Source organism: Nuphar pumila, chromosome 14 (genome assembly GCF_984573655.1).
Source record: "Nuphar pumila chromosome 14, dmNupPumi1.hap1.1, whole genome shotgun sequence".
NCBI lineage: Eukaryota > Viridiplantae > Streptophyta > Magnoliopsida > Nymphaeales > Nymphaeaceae > Nuphar > Nuphar pumila.
Window position 1 is genome coordinate 11,652,672 of NC_143262.1, and position 21,577 is coordinate 11,674,248.

Consider the following 21,577-nt stretch of genomic DNA (forward strand, 5'->3'; position numbering starts at 1 on the left):
TACAAACTAATGCATATTTGTGCATCTTCGAATTTATCTTGCCTCTATGCTAACTGTATCTAGTATCTACAACTCACTCAAATTGTAGTTTGTCACATGGACAGTTCACTTGGCATGTGTGCACCATGATGCCACACACACCATGCACTTCATGGACGGTCAAACATCACAGACAATGGAGCTCACTATGAAGAAGGCTTCAACAAAGCATAACATCTTCATTACGCTTGAAAAGTTACATTAGAGAAAACGAGGACATGCATAAGAAGTAAAAGAAGTAAAGGCATTCATACCCTTAAGCAGCCCTAGGCTAAAGGATATGAAAAAGTAAAAAATAACTAGAATGTCCAAGTGCACATGAGTACCCAGGCATTCATACCCTTAAGCAGCCCTAGGCTAAAGGATATGAAAAAGTAAAAAATAACTAGAATGTCCAAGTGCACATGAGTACCCTCTGGTAATGTACAAGACTTGTCTCTACAAAACCTGTCAGAAACAGCCAACATTTTGTTCCTGATTTCATCCTTTTATAATCTCAATCCTTTATATTGTAGTAGCATTTTTCTTTATCTTAAATTGTTACTTATTACATGCATTTTTTTAACTTAGATTTATTGTAATGTCTACTAATCATGGGGCTCAGAATTGTCGATGAAGAATCTGCACTTAAAATGATATCCGTGCTTCATTCTTTTGGATTAACAATTTGAATACACATAATCATACTCATACATGCATGTGTGAAGCACCCACATGCACATAGAGCCGTTTACTGCACATTTTAATAGTTCCTCCACTGTAATAGCTGCCACAGCTATCTATCCAGCAGTAGACATAATTAGCAAAACCCCATTTAGCACACGTCCTTTTCAATAAAACTTCAAAAACCAACTAGAGGAAACTTGGTAATTTTCAAAATCTTGAGCAAAACATTTAGAACATGAACAATATTATTTACAAAATTACTTTTACAAAAAACTTAAGTGTGGATCCAGTTTTATCAGATCTCAGGCCTGAATTGCATTGAGTTTTGAATTTGAATCTCGTAGTTCCTATGCCCCTAATTTGATTTTCAAGGAAAATTACATATGTACATCCAATTTCTTTTTATAAAACCAAAAGAAAATTTTACAAAGACCCACCTAATGTTTCAGATTTTACAAAGAAGTGCTGAGTTAACAAAATAATTCTCAAGCAGACTCCTGGCTTATCCGTAGAACATTAACCTTAATCAAACCATGGTTGGCCTATATCAAAAGACCTTTTTGCCCTTACCTTGTCCCTACTAATCTCCTTTACCTCAATAGCCCTGGTAGAATGCCAGAATTCACCATTCTGGAGACTAGTTGCTCACTGGAATATGAGATGGAAATGTCTTACCCTCTCTTGTAGAAAGCCCTGAATGGAGACATTGAACACAGGTGTTAGGATTAGTGCCTCAGTGACATTTGAAGCCCTTGAGGTGGCTGATGGGCCAGCAAAGGACATGGCCGTAGGAGCAGCAGCAACTTTGGTTATCAGAGTTAAACCGCCCACCATCCAATCTTGTAGCATCAAGTATTCTTCAATATGAGGACCCTTTATAGATCATCTTCGGCACTTGAGTGAGCGTGGCATAGAGCACTTATCAGAGTTGAACCGTCCACCATCCAATCCGGTGATGAAGGGTTGAGCTCCGGTTGACTGGTGGTCCATTGGGGGCCTAGCCACTAATTCAAAGTGGAGAATAGGGATGGCAGTGGACCGGGGCGGAGGCGGGGGACAAGGTCTCCACCCCCACCCCGTCTCAAAACTCTGCCCTCCAGTCCTGCCTTCATCACGGGTTTTGATTTTAACTTCCATCCCTGTTTCATGTCTTCCATACCCGGTCCAAACAGGGCGAGGCAGGGCAGGGACCCGTTTCTCCCCGGTCCACTGCCATCCCTGAAGGTATTTTAGTTATTTTACTAACGGGGATCGGGGACGGGACGTGGCGGGACGAGGGAAAGCATAAGTCCATCCCCACACGGGTTTTGATTTTAACCTTCATCCCTGCCTCCATCCCCGTTTAATGTCCTCCATCCCCAGTCCAAACGGGGTGAGGCGGGGCGGGGCCCCATTTTCCCCCGGTCCACTGCCCATCCCTAGTGATGAACAGAGGAACCAGGCAGAGATCTTAGACATACCAAAATCCTAAGGCTTAACCCTAAGTTGAAGCCCTCTCTATTATTTAAAGATGTTTTTTTATGGTGCTGGAAAATAAGGGGAAAACAAACCTTGGAGCATGGGAAATCATATGGTGGAGAGAGGAAGAGCACGAGGAAAAATTCTACAGTGTGGAATGAAGGGAATCATGGTGGTAATGGTGGAGAAAAAAATCAGAGAGAGAGGAGGTAGGTACAGAAGATCGGGCTTTTCTGCGACCGGAATCTAGTGCAGTTCTGGCAGGGCACAAGGTTGATACCACCATTTTAGTATCTTATAAGGGTAAAATGTTCTTCTGACATTAATCGACCATGGTTAATCGTCTAAGCGCCTGATTGAGAATTATTATGTTAACTCGGTCCCTATTTGTAAAATCTGAAACATTAAGCAGGTCTTTGTAATTAGGTCAAAAGTTGGGCAGTTTTCTGTACATTTTTCAAACCAAAATATTAAACCAATGTATATTGTGTGCCATTTTTCATCCATCTTTTTTAATATAAAACCTTTTTTATGGTATATTCATTATTTAACAGTTTTTCTTTTCACTTCTGACTGACTGTGGTATCATTTTCCCTGTTCATTCATATGTAAATCAATGGCCCAAGACATATCTGAATCTTTTCCCATACATGTGACATATGTGTTATATTTGGAGTTTACCCAACGTTTAACCATTTATATTGATAGTAGCAGTGTTCAACTAATTGAAATGACCATGTCACCTTTAAAAGCGGATGCATTTTTTAAGGTACGAAGTTTTGATTTTTGGTAAAAAATGTTAATTTTAACTTGAAATTTATCAAAATAACAGTTATTACTTTTTAAGAACTGTGTTCAGCTTTTTCTTCTCTCTTTAAAACGATGACAATCTATCCATAGTAGGCGGATGTTTCATATTTATCATTGTTTTTAAAGGGTTTCAGTCATTTCAATCAGTTGAATGCTGCTAATATTAATTTAAAGGGCTTAAAGTTTGATAAATCCATATATATTGCTGTGTTAGCATGTCTTCAGTTTTAGAAAACTTGTTTGTTGCCCATGCATGCCTTTGTCATGTCCCACACCCGCATGTCTATGTGAAGTAACCTGTTGCATTGGTTCCTTTTTCATGGTAAGGATAACTGTTTGCTTATGCATTTGCTAAGTAACATATTCATTGCCTCATTTCTGGTCATTCTGTATGCAGATTGAGAGGTGGAATGAGCAAAGAGAAAATGGCACATTCCCTGGCCCCTTGTAATCAGAAGGGGCCAAGACATGCAGTGATTATTTCATACCGACTGCTATCAGGAAAGGCCACTAAAATGAGGAAACTCCTATAAAATCTTGTTCCAAATGATTAATTTAATAAGGACCTGCCCATTTTTCTGTTGCGCAGCTACAGTTTTTCGGGTTTTAACTACCGGGAACTGTCAAAATATAAAGAAGAGTTATAGGCGTGTGCCGAGACTCAGTCTTGTTTCTTTCATAATAGTTATGGATGGATAGATATCCTTGCTGGATTCAACGCTTCAGACGCTGTCTTCTGCTCAGCACCAGTTTCTTTTTTCTTTTTTCATGTGTCCGTTCTCCCAAAATATCCTTGTTTCAAATAAAATTCCTCTGTGACCACGTCGTATAGTGATTTCAGCTCCTTGAGGCTATTCTGGTTTTGTAGATGGGAACTTTTGGGGGCATTGCTTGCGAACGACCATTTGCTCATAATTGTTCTTGCATAACCAGCGACTAGATTGGTTTGATGTGTATCAATTGAATCAGAAATCTCCAGGAATTGCTAATCAATCTCTTGCTTTAATTCGTAGCTCTTTGATGCAGTCCCTTCTGTAAAGTTATGATGTGTTCGTCCGAAAGTCTCTGTTTTGATACGTGTAAATTGCAGGCTTGATTTTAAGTTCTCATGTCATTCCAATGCTTCATTTCATGCATTCTCTAATCAAGCTTATCCGCGTTTAATTATGTGCCATCGAGATGTCAAGCTTGCATTGTCCTGCTGCCATCTCTTCTGGCAACAATGATTTCAGAATTTGGCTGATAGATATTCCAGGGGAAATGGAGGTGAACCTACACAATCGGGACCATTATTGGAGCTTGTTCGTAAAACTCCCTCATCACCAACCATGCTGTCAGTGCACGTCTCCTTGTGGTGGAACGTTGCAGGTTCAAAACCCCAATGATACGATTGAATAACTGGTGGGGCCTGTCCCACCCCAGCTTGCCTTTGGGAAAAAAAAAACAACTCCTGAGCTCCATCCTGCCCGTTTGGGAGTACACCCAGCTTCAACCTTGCAACAAAGAATGCTTCGTGAGGGCTTTGAACTTGTTCATATCATGTCAACTTGGTGACAACTCGTGGATAGATTGTTTTTCAAAAAACAGAGATCTGTATAACATGCACAAGAAAAAATAAATAACGTGTTTTTCAAAAACAGATCCGTACAACATTGCAAAAGAAAAAAATTTAATGGTTAGCACAGATTAACATCGTATATCCCCTCAGCGTTCAGAATCTTTGTAGCTTGAAAATGTTGAAAAAGAATATAACACCCTATTTTATAGCCAGTGGTGGAACCTAACAATGGACCATAAAATGGCACAGCCATCCCCGCAGGCTGATGCCGATTCTGGCATTAGTGGGGGCAAACAACTTTAGTAAAAGTTCAATCTGGTGCCCGTTTCGTGACGCGAGTCCACATTTAAAACGATTACCAACTTTCTATTTAATAAGGTGATGTCCCATCCATAATCAGAAGACCCAACGCCCCAATCCCAAAGAATGTATAATTATTTAATTTCCCATCGATTTTGTCTTTAGAATAACCAGAGAAACCAACTTACAGATCCTTGTTACTGGTGATTTATTGATTCACCACCAAGATTAAGCTTCTAAAATTTGGCAAAGGCCTTTTCAAAATCAACCTCGGGGAACAATGATTCATAAAAAACCATCCAGAGCTAGCCTTCTAAATAATCCCACGATCTCATTCGCACACGAACCATACTTTGGACTAGAACTTACTCATAGCATACTTGAAAGAGATCACTTGTAGGTTACCATCCAAGTATTTCAGATGCAGAGATACAGTTTAACAATTGAACTAACGACATCTTTCAAGCACCATCTTGAAACAGTTTAAATTGTACAAAACAAACTCAACCCACCAAATGCACTAGAATGTTTCAAGAGATAACCTTCTACCCGTCCCGAGTCCTCCTGACAGAGGCCAACTCAAGATCCAGAGAGAGGGAGAAATATGCACATCAACACAAGAATCAACGGTTTAATGAACATAGGCACGCGGACAAAAGTGTTGTCACCATAAAGCCATAAGGTGTTTTCCCTACAATAAGACGGTTTTATGTACAAAACATTCTAATCACCATTATCCATAAATATCGACGCGCCAAAAGTATCAATTGGAACCTGGTTAAAGTCTTCATACATCAACTGCCAAGTACTAAACTAAAAGTAGTCATGGATAGAGCTCCTCACAGTTCCAGAATCAAAAGCGGGCCCCCAACCACTTCAAATCAGCTCAAGCCCTCTCGCCACGGATCCTTCGAGCCAGCTGAATGTCTTTAGGCATGATGGTTACACGCTTGGCATGGATGGCGCACAAGTTGGTGTCCTCAAAGAGCCCCACAAGATAGGCTTCTGCAGCCTCTTGCAAGGCCAGAACAGCATGGCTCTGAAAACGCAGATCCGTCTGCACAACATTCATACCACAAGTGCAGTAGTAAGAACAAACAGGCCAAGTTGGGAGCACAGCCAAGAGAGATGAGGAAGACCACTCGGGCAAGCTCACTTACCTTGAAGTCCTGGGCAATCTCACGAACAAGCCTCTGGAACGGCAACTTCCTTATCAAGAGCTCTGTGCTCTTCTGGTACTTGCGTATTTCACTATCCAAGTGACAAAGCAAAAACCAAGAAAAATCAATGGCTGCAAATAAATAAGAAACACGGAAATGCAACATTGCAAAGAGTGAAATTTCAACACACCGAAGAGCAACAGTTCCTGGACGATAGCGGTGGGGCTTCTTCACTCCTCCAGTTGTAGGGGCAGACTTCCGAGCAGCCTAAAGAAAATTTTGAAACGGGTTTTCAGATTTAGCACGCAAGGGATGTAAAAGAGAAATGACAACCATTCCCTTGTAGACTAAATCATCACCTTGGTTGCAAGCTGCTTCCTGGGAGCCTTTCCTCCAGTAGACTTACGAGCTGTTTGCTTGGTACGCGCCATCTACAGAAACAAAGCACAGATCGTTTTACCAAGCAATTTTGTGTGTTTCTTTCTTTATAAAATTTACCATAGCATCAGACACAACTGATCGTACCATCAATCGAGATAATCTAACCATACAACCACTTGGTCCACTCGATATGGTAGAAAATTAAAACCCCGAAGCCCAAAACTTTAGGGGATGTTTACTTTAGTCACGAGTGGGATGAACAATCACAGCTGAGAAAGTTGAAGCTGTGATTGTTAGTCACAAGGTCAATCTTGTGACCAACTTTCATATGATTCAATCACAGCTGGTAATCACAATCAGAAATTGTACTTTCCCCTGTTCACTAAAATTGAGAAAGGGTTGTGATTGTGATTTACAACCACGTAGGTTGGATGACTCGGGAAACAGAGCAAAAACGACTAACAGAAACATGAAAAAGTACAGACGAGGAATCAATAGATCAATATTGCAAGGGAGAAGTAAAAAGAAAGGGAAAAAAGGAAGAAAGCAAGAATAAAAGAAAAGAAAAGAACTCGTGACCAGATATGGCTGAAGAAAACCTAAAGTCCAATAACACAAACAATGACCATGTCCGTGAGAGCAGAGAAAGGGTTATCTCCAAATTCTGAATATAGCAAGTGTACGAGCAACAACCGTGTACAACTAAAAATCAGAAGCAATCTACGATTCTACCAACAACTCACGAACTTGAGGATGCAAAAGAAAAAATAACAAGAAAATATCAAAGAAGACACACGACCCACACCACAAAAAATAAGAAACCACATCCATATTTTGGTAAGACAACATCATCCACTGTTAAAGCTATGGGTTCAGCCATTGCTGATCGGATCCACACGCCCAGATCCAGTTGATCCACGAATCAAAGCTAGTGAAGATAAAATGTCCGTCGCTCCAAAGATGTCGCCATTCAAGTATAGAGAGAAGAAGGTCTACCTAGATAAGATGAACTCCTCTCAGGATAGAAACTCAATCACTTGTAACAATGAGACTCCTCCAGCAAAGCAGTCACCTTCTCAAGAGAGAAATCCTACCAAATGTAACCAAAAAACGAGTTTGTATGAGGCTGAATCAGCAAAGGTCGTGGACGTAGGTGATTTCTCACCCGAACCACGTGAACGTTTGTGCTCCTTGTCTATTCTTCTCTGGTATGCATGTTATTTTATGTATCGTGTGAATTTCTTTCATCCACCTATATCAATCTTCACCACAACACACCCCCTCCCCACAACTCCGAAAAAAATTGGGGAACCACAAAGAATCAAAACCTAATCTCCTAAATAACTCGCACGAACAAAAGGCAAGCGAAACACGGAGACGAATAAACCATATGCCCAAAGAAGAAAGCCTTCAGAAACCTAAGAAAACGAGGTATAAAACCAACAAACGGATACGACCCCCAGCGATCCCCGCTTTACCCTATCCACGATGAATTATCTGGCAAAATTAGCATAAACCACACAAATTAAACAAAAACACGAAAAGAAAACTCTAGCAACCAAATGCTCCAAAAACTTGTTATAAAACGGAAAAAAAAAACTCAAGAACCCCACAATCAACGAACCATCCCCTCTCACGCAATCGCGACGCACAAGAGAGAGGAGGGGTGGTTCGAAACGCAAGACAAAACCCTGATCAATCCCTCCATCCAAAACAAGTGAAAACGAGAGAGTTCAAAACGCAAGAAAAAAACTGATTCCAAAAGAAGAGACAATAATCGATAAAACAAATAAAGACAACGAGAGAGAGAGTTCAAAACTCAAGAAAAAACCCTGATCAACCCCTCCATCCAAAATAAGAGAAAACAACCGATAAAAAAAGTGAAGACAACGCACGAGCGCGAACACGAACGCAAGGGAAAACCCCGATCGACCCCTCCATCCAAAAGAAGAGAAAACGATCAATGAAAAAAGTAAAGACAACGAGAGAGAGAAGTAGAAGCCGTACCTCAAAGACGAGTCTTCTCTCTCCCAAAACGAATCTCCTTGCGCAGAGACGGACGAAGAAGGGGGGTAGAAATAATTGACTCTAATTTATAGTCGGCCAATGCCCGTTATGGGTCTTCCCTCTGGAGACTGTGAGATTCAAACCGACGGTTGAGATTGAATATTGGGTGTGCTTCTGCACTCCCACACTGACGGCCAGGATTCGCTCGGATTGTGCTTTCTCTTCCCCATAATCCACCGTCGGATCTCGCTTCCGATGGACGGGTCAGCAATAGCGACGACTTATTCAACCGCCCTTTTCTGCATACCTAATCATGCTAAAACGAGCAAAAACACAGAAAACCCCCAAAATTACTATATATTCTTGTAAATCCTGCCAAAATTTTCGGTTATTACATTTACCCGACCTTCCCTTTTTTCTTCTTTTGGATTTATGTCTTGCTGTTCCTAAAAGGGAGCACTTTACACATAGACGTTTAACATATGAAAATTTTACAATTGACCATCTCAGTTCTCAAAATATTTGAGATAAATGGTTGACTTTTTAGAATTTGTTTAAATGGCTGATTGAGTTACTTTTTATATCACTCAAATCTGGTTAACTTTCGAAAATCACATTTTTAACCGTTCACTTTCTTTAAATGGTTGAATGTCATCTTGCTACAGCTAAGTTTAGATGAGTAATTTCAATGGATATAAAAGTAACTCAAGCAGTAATATTAACCTTAAATATTTCAAAACTGAGGCCACTAACCACAAATTTATCAAGCCTTAAGTGCTTACACGAAAATTACCTTTTCAAATCGAAAAAATGAACATAGTGTACGGCAAAATGGCATTTTTTTAAAAATGCTTTGAAACTTTTTAAATGTCCAAAATAGCAAATAATGTTATTTTTAGGGTCATTTTAGCCTTAGCACTTATTGTTTTCAGTGTCAATTTTCTCTATATGACAATTTTCTTTCTCTTCATACGAATTTAGTATTTTTTTATGTGAGAACTATTTTTAAATTTTTTTTTTAGTTTAAAAAAAAACACAGTTTTTTATAATAATTTAGAAATTTTGTACGAGAAGTAACTCAGGTATTTGCAATATTTTTTATGTTTATTGTTTGAGTTTAAAATAAATTTTATAGATTTTTTATAGAAATTTAATAAATTTTCATGCAAAGTAACTCAGGTATTTACGATGTTTTGAGGTTTGAGTTTAAAAAAAAGTTTTTTTGCACTTATTTTATGTGAATTTCATAATTTTTTATGTGACGTAACTCAAGTATTTATGAGGTTTGTAGAAAAGTGTTCATAGCACATCCTTTCTCGTCAAAAAAGAATGTTTGTGTTTCTTCCCATAAGTTATTTTACATAAAAAATATAATAACATAACATAAAAAATTTATGAATTTGCTTTTTAACTCAAATTGATAAATCTCGTAAATACTTTATTTATCTTGCATAAATAATTTGTGAAATTTACATAAAATAAGTGCACGAAAAAAAATTAAACTCAAAACCTCACAAATAGTTAGTTACCTCGCACAAAAAATTTATTAAATTCGCATAAAATATGTGCGAATGAACTTTCTTTTAAACTCGAACCTTAAAATCTTGCACACATTTATGAGGTAATTTAAAGAAAGAAACCCAAGTGATTCTTTTTTTTACAAGAAAGAATGCACTACAAACTCTTTCCTACAAACCTTGCAAATACTTAAGTTACCTTGCATAAAAAATTTATGAAATTCATATAAAATAAGTGCAAATGAACTTTTTTTTATACTTAAACCTTCAAACATTACGAATACCCGAGTTACTTTAAAAAAAAATTAAATCCGTATAAAAAATCTATAAAAAAATTTAAGCGCGAACCAAAAAACATAGCAAATATCGCAAATACTTAAGTTACTTCACATAAAATTTTAAAAAATACGCATAAAAAAAAATAAAAAAAAAAATCTTTTAAACTCGAACAAAAAAAATCGCAAATAGTTGAGTTATCTCGTATAAAAAAATTATTAAATTCGCATAAAATATGTGTGACTAAGGCATTTTCAATAGAGACATAAAATTTGCATATGAAGAAAATCCACATCGAAAATAATAGGTGTAAAGGTTAAAATAGCCTTATAAATATGAGTATTTATGATTTTAGACGGCGAAAGAAATTAAAAAGTTTAAAAGCATTTCAAGAAACACGTCACAATCATTTTTCCATTTTCAAATAGTATTACGTGCCTAAAACCATTGAGATGGTGGTTGTTCGGTCAAACTCGTTGTTCACCCTTTTGTAGAGTTATTCACAACACATACTTGAAATTATTTTACATTCAAAATCATACTAAAAAAATTGGCATTTCAAATGCATACCATATTCGTTTTATAGTTAACCTAAAGGGCCTATGGTAAATTGTCTTTTCTAATTTCAGTTGCATTTGTAATTTTATGCTTAAAAAAGTCAAATTTATTCCTGGATAGAGTTAGAGGGTCTGACATATGATAAAAACCCAAATATGGACTGGTGCAGACAGTTTGGTTCTCAACACAAATGCAGTGAGCGCGGTTTTATTAATATGTAGCATGTTATATGTTTCATGTTTAATTTCTTGCATACATTTTCTTTGGTCAAGTTGCTTCAATTAATAAAGATAATTCTATGATTCAATAGCTAAACATGCATGGATATATACCGTTGAGTTATGTTTATTAACTAGGCTCATTAATGATGAGAGAGAGAGACTAAAATAAAAAGGATATCATTCACTTTAATTAAAGAGATACATAATATGCTTAAAAAAGTCAAATTTATTCCAGGATAGAGTTAGAGGTCTCACATATTACAACCAAGGGGTCTCAATCTCAAATCCCAAGGATTCTATGTCATAACTTGCCTATATCGAAAAAAATAGATGTTCTTTTTGTCAAAAAAAAAGGGTTCTACCACCAAGGAAGGCATATGATACATGTAAGCCTCAGTCACGTAGACCTAAGGGTGTCAATGGGCTTGGTTTACCCGAACCCAACCCAAACCCTATAAGGTTTGGGTATGGTGATAAATAATAAGACTTGATTAAGACCTGAGTCCGGACTTGAAGGTCCGATTAATACATGGACAAGGGTATATTTTAAGAAATTTTATACCAGAGTTCCGATTAAGACCAAAATTTCAATGTAAAAATGATAAAAAGTATGGTTTTATCGGGTCTGGTTCATATAGTTTGGATTCGAGTATGATGTATGCATAATCAAATATGATTAATCAAATTTGGTTTCTAACTTGAATGTAAAAAAAAACACAAAAATGATTTTGAATTTGATTATGTGAACAATAACTGAATCCGACCTGAAATCCACTTAAGTTCTAGTCACACCCACTGTCAGTGGATATCAGAAGTAATTCTCTTACTTTAGTGCAAGCACACCAATGGATGCTTAGCTACTTATTTTGATTAAAAGTTGTTATATTGGCTCATCTCAGTGATCATATTCTAAACCTGAACCTAAACCCTTAGGATGAAATGAGGGCAGGTAAATGAGCCAAATGACTCAGAGCTTGAAGTGTTCAAGCTTGGCTCATTCTTGTGGCGAGCCAAGTCGAGTTTTAGGTCGTAACGAGTTTGAGTTAAATGAGTTGAGCTTGAGCTAACTCGTTTACAGAAAAAAATACAATGTTCCAGAGTTGAGAGTCACTACAACAAAGCAGTGGATTAGCGACGACCTAATTTTGTCGCTAATCTGTCGCTAATTGGCTTGTCAATGGATTAGCGACGAAGTAGCGACGGATATCTTACGTCGCAATTTTTTCGACGCTAACTGGCAACGGCATAAATTTGCCGCCCGTTCCATCGCTAATTGCGATGGAATAACGAACGACGGATTATGTCGCAAATCCATCGGTACTAAACGGCGACCTCATCTTGGCGACGAATTTACAACTGTCGCTACATTATATGTATAATGTTGGATATATCCATCGCAAACAAGACGAAAAAAATTTAAAAAAAAAAATTGAAAATCAAATATCGAGAACGCTACAATTTATATTTTCTGTGAATAAAAAACAAAGTACACATAAAGTTACATATAAAAGGAAACTAAAACAATTAATCATTCCACTTTAAAATTCATAAGTTTAATTATTTACAATTCAACAATTATATTTTTGAAACAAAAAAAAAGAACAAATTCAACACATTAATCTAATCATCGCCAAGATTTTGTGTGTCTTCTTGTTCATTGCCTTGATCTGTCCCTTCAGCTCTGCTACGCTGATTATCGTCAGTAACCTACACAAGAAAAAAACAAGCAATATTGATAAACAAAATATATTGAAATAAACTATACACTATATGTGATTCTATCATGTGCTCATATGTGTTTTAAGGCAGTAAAAAAACTCTATATATGATTCCATCATGCTCATATGTGCTCTAAGGCAGGCAAAAAACTCTACAGGTGATTTTATCTTGAATGATATGTGTTCTACGACAGTAAAAAAACTCTATATGTGATTATATCATGCTCATATGTGTTCTAAGGCAGCCAGAAAAACTCTATATGTGATTCTACCATACTCATACGTGCTCTAAAGCAGACAAAAAACTATATATGTGATTTGATCATGATCATATGTGTTCTAAGGCAGTAAAAAAACTAAATATGTGATTATAGCATGCTCATATGTGTTCTAAAGCAGTAAAAAAAAATCTATATGTGATTCTACCATGCTCATATGTGCTCTAAGGCAGGCAAACAATTGTATATGTGATTTTATCATGCTCATATTGTTCTAAAGCAGTAAAAAAAAAATATGTGATTCTATCATGCTTACATGTGTTCTAAAGCAGACAAAAAACTGTATGTGTGATTATAGCATGCTCATATATGCTCTAAGGCAGTCAAAAAACTGTATATGTGATTTTTATCATGCTCACATGTGTTCTAAAGCAGGCAAAAAACTGTATATATGATTATAGCATGAATGATATGTGTTTTAAGACAGTAAAAAAATTTTATATGTGATTATATCATGCTCATATGTATTCTAAGGCAGTTAGAAAAACTCTATATGTGATTCTACCATGCTTATATGTGCTCTATGGCAGGCAAATAACTATATATATAATTTGATTATGCTCATATGTGTTCTAAAGCAGTCTAAAAACTAAATATGAGATTATAGCACACTCATATGTGTTCTAAGGCAGTCAAAAAATTTATATGTGATTCTATCATGCTCATATGTGCTCTAATTAAGGCAGACAAAGCAAAAAACTTTATATGTAATTCTATCATAAATGACATGTGTTCTAAGGCAGTAAAAAAACTCTATATGTGATTCTAGCATGCTCATATGTTTTATAAGGCAGTCAAAAAACTGAATATGTGATTATAGCATGCTCATATGTATTATAAGGCAGTCAAAAAACTAAATATGTGATTATAGCATGCTCATATGTGTTCTAAGGCAGTCAAAAAACTTTATATGTGATTCTATTATGCTCATATGTGCTCTAAGGCAGGCAAAAAACTTTATATGTCATTATAACATGCTCATATGTGTTATAAGATAGGCAAAAAACTCTATATGTGATTATACTATGCTCATATGTGCTCTAAGGCAGACAAAAAACTATAGATGTGATTCGATCATGCTCATATGTGTTTTAAGGCAGTCAAAAAACTGAATATGTGATTATAGCATGCTCATATGTGTTATAAGGCAATCAAAACAACTCTATATGTGATTTTACCATGCTCATATGTGCTCTAAGGCAGGCAAAAAGTTGTATATGTGATTCTAGCATGCTCACATGTGTTCTACGACAGTCAAAAAATTGAATATGTGATTATAGCATGCTCATATGTGTTATAAGGCAGTAAAAAAATAATAATATGTTAAGACATTCAAAGTTACATGAAATCTAACGACATGCAATATATTGCATGAAACTTTCATACCTGAGGGGGACCTGCAATCGAAGTTCCCCTATTTAGCAAAAAAATGTTGAACTCAACTCGGAGAATGTCGGCGACGGTTTCATAAAAGTAGTCACACATTGTGTCCTTAACTATCTGACGTACATCATTATCAGAAAGAATAGGATGCTGCTTGGAGTTTATGTCGACGGAAGAAGTCTGTGAGCCGTAACTAGAAGAAGCAATAACATGTGAAGTGTTCATATTACTCCCAAACCCGAACACACGACCCTTTTTGGGTTCACCTGCTGCAATCACCCATACTGCAGGATCAAATGATGGATGATGAGTAGCGTCATCGCCATATCGCTCTACCATATGTTGCTGATATGCCTCATACAAAATAATGTTACAGTATGCATTAATAATTAAGAATTACAATATTTATGATAACTTGTATATTGCAATGATTATTAATAGAATAAATACATACCGTTGTCGTTCTCGCCTTCTCTGATACAAAGTATCCTGCGGTCTTTCATTTATGTGTTTCAACAAACACATTCTTATATGCTACAATGCCTAATTTTTTTGTTTCGTGCGAAGTTAAATGATAAAAGACTTAGTTAACAAGTTTGCAATAATACTTATAAAATTGATATTATATATTAATGAGTTACCATTTTCTTCGGGTGGCTCCCAAAAGTCATATATACACATGTGTGTAGATGGGCTTTGAGCATTTTCGCTCGATTTTGTGCAGCCTTTGTAGAGGGATTTTAAAATGCACCCCCACCCACTTGTCGCACATTCCCTCCTAATAATCTCTCCTGATAGTAATAGGGTCATGACCCTTCCACTGTAGTGGATCATCTATTCCGCCAGATGTTTTTTTTGTTGCAGTCTTCATATTATGCAACATGTCTGCAAATCGATTGACAGTCACCCTCTGTCACACTTTCCTTGCATCATGTTTTTCCACCGTAGTCGCGAAGCGATTCGAAACCTACATATATTTTCAAAAAGTTAGTAAACATGATTATAAAAAATTTTCAATATGAAACATATTAACTATGATAAACAACTGTATACCGTGAATGAGAACGACAATCTGTCTATCACCTCTTTTGGATACTCTTTCCATTAAGCGACTGGTTCTGGTAGATGTTGAAGAAGTGAATTTTTAATCTTGCGTACTACTTTTTGTGGCTCAAACCTCGTGTTGTATATGAATTGATACACAGTAAATATCAATATAAAATATTTATAAGATATGCAATAATTGAAAATGAAATACTTACGGTCGATTATCGATATACACTATTCGAATGAGTCTTATTGTGTCAGACTGAGAAGACCCTGCATTCTGTGTTGGCTCCTGACTTGTGTGATCAACTGGTGTAGGTGGGTCATGTATAGGAGAAACATCATTTGTAAAAAAAATACGTTAAAAATTCTCAGAATGTGCATTTCAACTAATCAAGCATCCAATTAGTTAAATGATATACCTATCACAGGAGCACATGAAGATGAAGTATGAGCCTGGCTACTATAGGATGAACGACCACTGTAACCTCCACGAACCATATTCTAACAAATAACAAATGTCATACAATACATTCAAATAATTCGCATCAAGTATTATAATACATTTAAATCATTCACATCAAGTATTGCAATCCATTCAAATCATTCGTATCAAGTATTATAATACATTCAAATAATTCAAATCATTCACATCAAGTATTGCAATACAACCCATTCATTCGCATCAAGTATTACAATACATTCAAATAATTTAAATCATTCACATCAAGTATTGCAATGCATTCAAATAGAATTTGTATCTGCAGTAAACACACTCCAATATTCCACTAATTGCTACCATACCTAGCATGAAATCCGTACTAAAAAAATAAGAACACTTCTGTTCTCATACATTAAAATCATGCTCAGCATGATCTCCGAACTCCAACAAAGTATTCATAGATATCAACAACTAAGTGAATGTGTAAACAATAAAGTGTTACATCCAATCAATTAAATAACATATGATACGCTTGCATCACTTACTCACCATGGGTATTTACCCGATTTGCATTTTTTTTGTCACTTACCATGTGTGGCTGAGCACAAGCGAGTTCCGTTGAAAAATCTGCAAAAAACACTATTTTAAAATGAAGTTACCACCTGTCCAAAAAAAAATGAGACAAATGAAAACATATTGCATAGGCCTTGAGAAGCCCAACACCCAATGACCTACCGAAACACATGACGTTGACCCCCTGTCGGAAACTGCAGGGGGTCGACCCACTGCCGAGAAACGTAGGGGGTCGACCCACTGTCGAGAAACGTAGGTGGTCGACCCCCTGCCAAAAAAATACAGGGGGTTGACCCCCTACCGGAAAAGGGAATTTACCTGCGCGTCTTCGGACAACGGCGGAAGGCTGACGAGGATCGACGGTCAGCGAACAGTGGAGGCCGGAGAGAGGCCGACGGGATGGATAGGGTGGCCGGAGAAAGAGGGCGGCGAGAGGGAGAGGGCAGCGGGAGCAGTGAAAGAAGAAAGAAAAAAGAGAGTTGGGATTAGGGGTTATGCGACATTTAGCGACAGATTAATTTCAATGCTAAGCCGCAGTAAATCAAAACACGAAAATGATTACGGAATAGATGCCGTCACCAATTATGTCTTTAAATAGCGACAAAATATATTCCGTTGCAACCAACGTCGCTAAATGGTGTGTCTATTACGACAAAATATTCTTTTGCAAAAGCCATCGCTAATTAGCGAAGGAATATGCGAGGGAATATATTCCATCGCTATTTTCATAAATTTCATTGATTAAAGCGATGAATGTGTTTCTCACGTTAACCCGTCGCTAAGTAGCGACTAAATGCCATTGCTAATCACCTGTTTTCTTGTAGTGAGTAATATGGTTATAAAAAAATGCATTCTTTCAAAGTTAGAAGCAATAAGATTTTATGACTACACTTCATATTCATCTTTCTATGCTTATTTTACGAGTTTGAATGAGAACTTTACGAGCTGAACATTAGCCATGTGGGGCTTGACTTGTTTTTCCCAACCCTAGATGCGACAAAATAAAAATGTAGCCAAAAGTACATCCAACCAAGTTTCTAAATTAGAGTTATTAGTTTAAAACATACCCAAGTAAATGGGTTCAGGTTTTGAATATTTGACTCAATATTTTAAATGTTTTGTGGATTTCAGGTGCTTTGAAACTATCGAGTATAAAACTATAAATCATCGTCTTTTCATATTTTTTTTATTTTGTATGTGGCCTAAAAGGTTTGTTTAGTAGAAAATGAACTTTGAATTATGTGATTGTGACATGTAAGCATGTTTTTTTAAGGGCTTCAAAAGTCAACAACCCTCAATGCACTAAAATTTTATTACTAAAAAAATCATATTTTAAAATCAAAATCACATGTTCAAAGGTTTGATCCTTAGCAAAAAAAACCATGTTGAACAAATCTACGTGGTTAGATTGAGTCGACGAAGATTAAACTCGTGATTTTCTGCTTTCAATAGCACCAAATATTAACCCCAACAACAAATAAACCATGTTTTCAGCAGATAGGATGGTCATGTCCACATTATTTGCATAATTGTCACTACCAATAAACTTATTGAATCCATCAAGGTGGGTGTCGATGGGCATGGCCCTGTAAAAATTATTTTAAAGTTCTAATATTAGGCACCTCTTGCTCGTATTTGAGAAAGATAGGCTGTAAACAGTTTGGATTCGGATCAGATGTAGCCTATGCCATATTCAACTAATTGGATGTTAGCTACATGGATTCGGATTCTAATGGTGAACAACTCATACCATATCCGCTTCTTTTACATGTAAACAAATTTGAACATCAATCAAATTTGGACATTTTTCTGTAGATAAAAATCAAAACCATATCTGGTCCGATATCATATGAAATCCTATTCATTGACATCCCTAACCAAAGCCCATATTTATAACTGGACCAAAAGCTGGGACCACACGTAAAGAGGAAAACTATGCCCCCATTGTTATAAACACAAAGGTAACTAGTAAAACAAACCTTAGATAACTACCACCTCTATAATTTAAAAGTTTTTTCAACCCAAGATCTGCTCTCTTGCCCCCTAAATGTTTTTTTTGAAAAATGACCATATAGTTAATTTGATGTATTTTTCTAAAAACCTTATCATTTTCGATATTCTTCTCGTGTCCAAAATCACAAATAGCCAGCATTAAAATATCTCTTTTATCCTTTGTATGTGAAAATTGATAAAGTTCACACGATATATTGTTTCACTCTTCGAGTGCTATATACGCCTACTTAAAATGAGGGTTGCACATTTTTTTTAGACTTCACAAAGTTTGCATAAAATTATATGCGAACTTTCTTTTAAACTTGAACAAAATGAGGGCTTAAGAAAGTCCACATAAAATATACGTGGAAACTTGAAGAAGTTCGCATAAAAATATATGCATACTTTCTCAAATTCGCATAAAATACATGCAAACTTGAGGAAGTTTACATAAAATATGTGTAGACTTTCTTAAGTTTGCATAAAATATATGAGAACTTGATGAAGTATGTATGACATATATGCGAAATTTCTCATTTTGTTCAAGTTTAATAGAAAGTTCGCAAAACTTCCTTAAGTTTGCATAAAGTATGTGTGGAGTTCGACATTTTATTAAAATTTAACAGAAAGTTTGCATATAATTTTATGCAAACTTCAGAAAAAAAACATGTGAACCTATTTTAAGTGAGCGTATGCGACACCCAAGGAGCAGAACGATATATCATGCAAACTTCATTAGTTTTATAAAAGTGAAGGGTAAAAGAGATATTTGAATGCTAGTTATTTATGATTTTGGACATAAGAAGAATATCACAAATTGTAGAGTTTTTAGAGAAAAACACATCAAATTACCCATACTGATTCTCAGGTGTTTCTCATATCTTTTTTTTAAGAGCCAAATAAAAACAAGAGGTTTCTCATGTGAACTTCACTTGTCTTCTATGATCTTGGCTGTGCAAATTTGTACCATTTGAATAAAAAAACAAAACAAAGCCAAAAAAATCATAAAAGAATGCATATTATTTTCTAAACCCCCGACCATAGTGACAAACATTAAAAATGACAAAATATCGTTTTTTCAAAAAATCACAAGAATTTGAAATTTTTTCATAAATCTGCCATTTTTGGCAAAATCTTAGTAATAAAAAACAAAGTAAAAGTATAAAAAATAATTTTTATAATAACATTTTAATATTTAAAAAAAGGAAATACATGAATTTTCACCATAAATAGCCGTTTAAAACGTAAATATCGCGTTTAAATCGTGGTATTTATATATTTTTCGTAAATCTCGCGAAACTTTTAGGCAATTTCTCCCGATATTGAAAATCTCGCGATATTTGTCACGCCGCCGACAGGCTCTCGTCCAGTCGTCCTTTCCCACTCCTTTTTCTTCGTCCTATTGATTTTCAATTTAAAGTTTTAAAACCATTTTAAAACTGCACACTATATGAGCGGGAAGAGAGAGAGAGAGAGAGAAAGAGAGACGCAGCGTTCTGCCCCAGATCTGCACGAACCGAAGTTGCAATTCTCTCCTTTACGAGGTAAGTTCATTCTTCTTAATTCTGCATTTACTTCCGCACTTCGATTCATCGTCTCTGATGAGTTCTTGGGTTCTTTCCCGGCGATAGTTTGTAGTTCGGGGATTTTCGTCTTGAAAATGTTCGATTTCGAAAGCGTCGTCTTCCTCTGTGGATCCTGTTCTCGTTCGTGCCGGATCTTCTCGATCGTTAGGGTCGTTTTCACGGTTCGGAATCGTTTGATTCGTTATATTTTCACGATGAGATCTCCGGGTTTCGTGGCAGAGACTCTGAATTTCTTGTTATTTACCGTGAAAAGTGATCTTTTGCCCAATGTAAATACTATGATCTATTTTTTCTCACAAATTCCTCCTTTTTTTGACTCTTTAGTTTATTCGCAAAACAATTCTTTTTCAGTTTCGCTCTTGGAGCAGTTAGGAATGATTTCAGTAGCAGATTCTGTTTACGAAGTTTTCCATTTTGACTAGGGCTTTAGATCGCATTTGCGTCACTTGTTCAATTTCGTGGCTTTATTTACTGCTGAATATCGGTATGTTTGTTTAGCGCGATGCCTCAATCATTCTGTATTATTGTTTCAAACATAATGTTTTCAGATAGTAGAGGCTTTACAGATCGGGAATTATGTCGAGGAGGCAGGTGAATCCGAACGCGAGACGCTTTGCGGATAGCTCCACCGTGCCATTGACGAACGCCTTTCATCAGAAATCACGATCCTCTTCTTTGTTACCGGTTGGATTGGTTGTGCTGGTATGGTTTGTTTCCGTTACAGATCGGTAGTGTCTTCAGTGGTGACTATCTTATGTCTGAAAGGGGAAAGGATGCACCATTGCAATTGGCGTCTAACCGCATTCTTGTTGATTACTTGCAGGGCGCTTTGCTTCTCATTGCCTATTCTTACAGTGGCTCAGGTTTGGCTCATCTCTCATGTCCTACATTTTCAACTTCATGCATGCGTCTCCTTTAAAAACTTTTTTGCTTTTCCTTCGAGTTGTTAATAACTGCCCAAACTATGTGAAAATCATTGTCTTGTATGGATCTCTATTTGTTAGATGCCATAACATTCAAATTAATTTCCTCCCATATTTTGTGGAAAATTCTGACTTTAGGTACTTCTCTTTGGGCCTGTCAAAAAAAGAAAAAAGAAAAAAAGAACTGATTGAAGAAAATACTCCTGTTTGGAACCTTCTATTTGCACGTGTGTTTGCTTATCCAGCAGTAGTTATGACAAGTTTTTTTCCGATGCTGGATGTACACAATCAATGGCGCATTGCTACATAAATGTCTGTTTATAACTAAATTAGCATATAATTTTCGTATAGTGTTAACTCCCTATTTTATTTGTTCTAACATTCCTCTGTTTGTCTTGAACAGGGGGTTTTGGTAGTGATAAAGAAGCTTTGGTCAGGGTTGATGGTAGGCCTGCTCGGTTTGATCATGCATTCCCACCTTTATCGTCAGTGCACTTGTTATTATGTTTTTATTGGTCATAGTGGCACCATAAATGATTTATCTAAAGAATTAGATGGTACTTTGGAAAAAAATTCATGTAAAATAATGTCAAGTAAATGTAAAATAATTTTGTTCTTCACCATCACTTGTTGCGAACTTCAAAAAGTAAGATATTCTTATCTTACTCCTTGAGAGCTGCATGT

At 36.3% G+C, this 21,577-nt stretch overlaps 3 protein-coding genes and 1 long non-coding RNA gene across 9 annotated transcripts in view; 2 read left to right on the forward strand and 2 right to left on the reverse strand.

Moving 5' to 3' along the window:
- The window catches only part of LOC149816384 (uncharacterized), a 29,601-nt gene extending 25,268 nt beyond the window's left edge, over nt 1-4,333 (forward strand). For 4 of the 5 annotated variants that reach the window (XM_089988218.1, XM_089988220.1, XM_089988219.1 and 1 more), the window contains exon 7: nt 3,371-3,795. In XM_089988218.1, the coding sequence (XP_089844344.1) occupies nt 3,371-3,424 (54 nt within the window). In that variant the 3' untranslated portion in view covers nt 3,425-3,795. Of the gene's footprint in view, nt 1-3,370; nt 3,796-4,160 lie in introns of those variants that run through there. The other variant, XM_089988222.1, reaches the window with a different exon arrangement.
- LOC149816385 (uncharacterized) lies at nt 3,895-4,379 on the reverse strand. Its single transcript, XR_016427764.1, has 2 exons — nt 4,250-4,379; nt 3,895-4,005 (listed from the first exon to the last, which is right to left on the reverse strand). It is a non-coding gene; the product is annotated as an uncharacterized LOC149816385 (long non-coding RNA).
- A 1,113-nt stretch (nt 4,380-5,492) lies between these two features.
- Nucleotides 5,493-8,449, reverse strand: LOC149816386 (histone H3.3). 2 transcript variants are annotated; one of them, XM_089988224.1, is made up of 6 exons: nt 8,380-8,439; nt 7,369-7,462; nt 6,351-6,422; nt 6,182-6,258; nt 5,992-6,082; nt 5,493-5,888 (listed from the first exon to the last, which is right to left on the reverse strand). In XM_089988224.1, exons 3-6 carry the CDS (start codon nt 6,420-6,422, stop codon nt 5,718-5,720), a joined length of 411 nt encoding a protein of 136 aa, XP_089844350.1. In that variant the 5' UTR covers nt 7,369-7,462; nt 8,380-8,439; the 3' UTR covers nt 5,493-5,717. The 2 variants fall into 2 exon arrangements, with proteins under 2 accessions (XP_089844350.1, XP_089844349.1); XM_089988223.1 differs by lacking the exon at nt 7,369-7,462 and having other exon boundaries at nt 8,380-8,449.
- Nucleotides 8,450-19,867: 11,418 nt separating this feature from the next.
- Nucleotides 19,868-21,577, forward strand: part of LOC149816387 (putative pectin methylesterase CGR3) — a 33,733-nt gene continuing 32,023 nt past the window's right edge. Inside the window, exons 1-4 of the mRNA XM_089988225.1 lie at nt 19,868-19,928; nt 20,519-20,672; nt 20,794-20,833; nt 21,297-21,338. Of these exons, the coding sequence (XP_089844351.1) occupies nt 20,547-20,672; nt 20,794-20,833; nt 21,297-21,338 (208 nt within the window). The 5' untranslated portion in view covers nt 19,868-19,928; nt 20,519-20,546. The remainder of the gene's footprint in view (nt 19,929-20,518; nt 20,673-20,793; nt 20,834-21,296; nt 21,339-21,577) is intronic.

Bases quoted from the DNA above. Each gene is read 5' to 3' on its own strand.
- LOC149816386 (XM_089988223.1), bottom strand. From the start codon at position 6,422: ATGGCGCGTACCAAGCAAACAGCTCGTAAGTCTACTGGAGGAAAGGCT. The intron at 6,083-6,181 runs GTGTGTTGAAAT...TCACTTGGATAG, and splicing joins CCAGGAACTGTTGCTCTTCG to TGAAATACGCAAGTACCAGA. The intron at 5,889-5,991 runs GTAAGTGAGCTT...AATGTTGTGCAG, and splicing joins AGATTGCCCAGGACTTCAAG to ACGGATCTGCGTTTTCAGAG.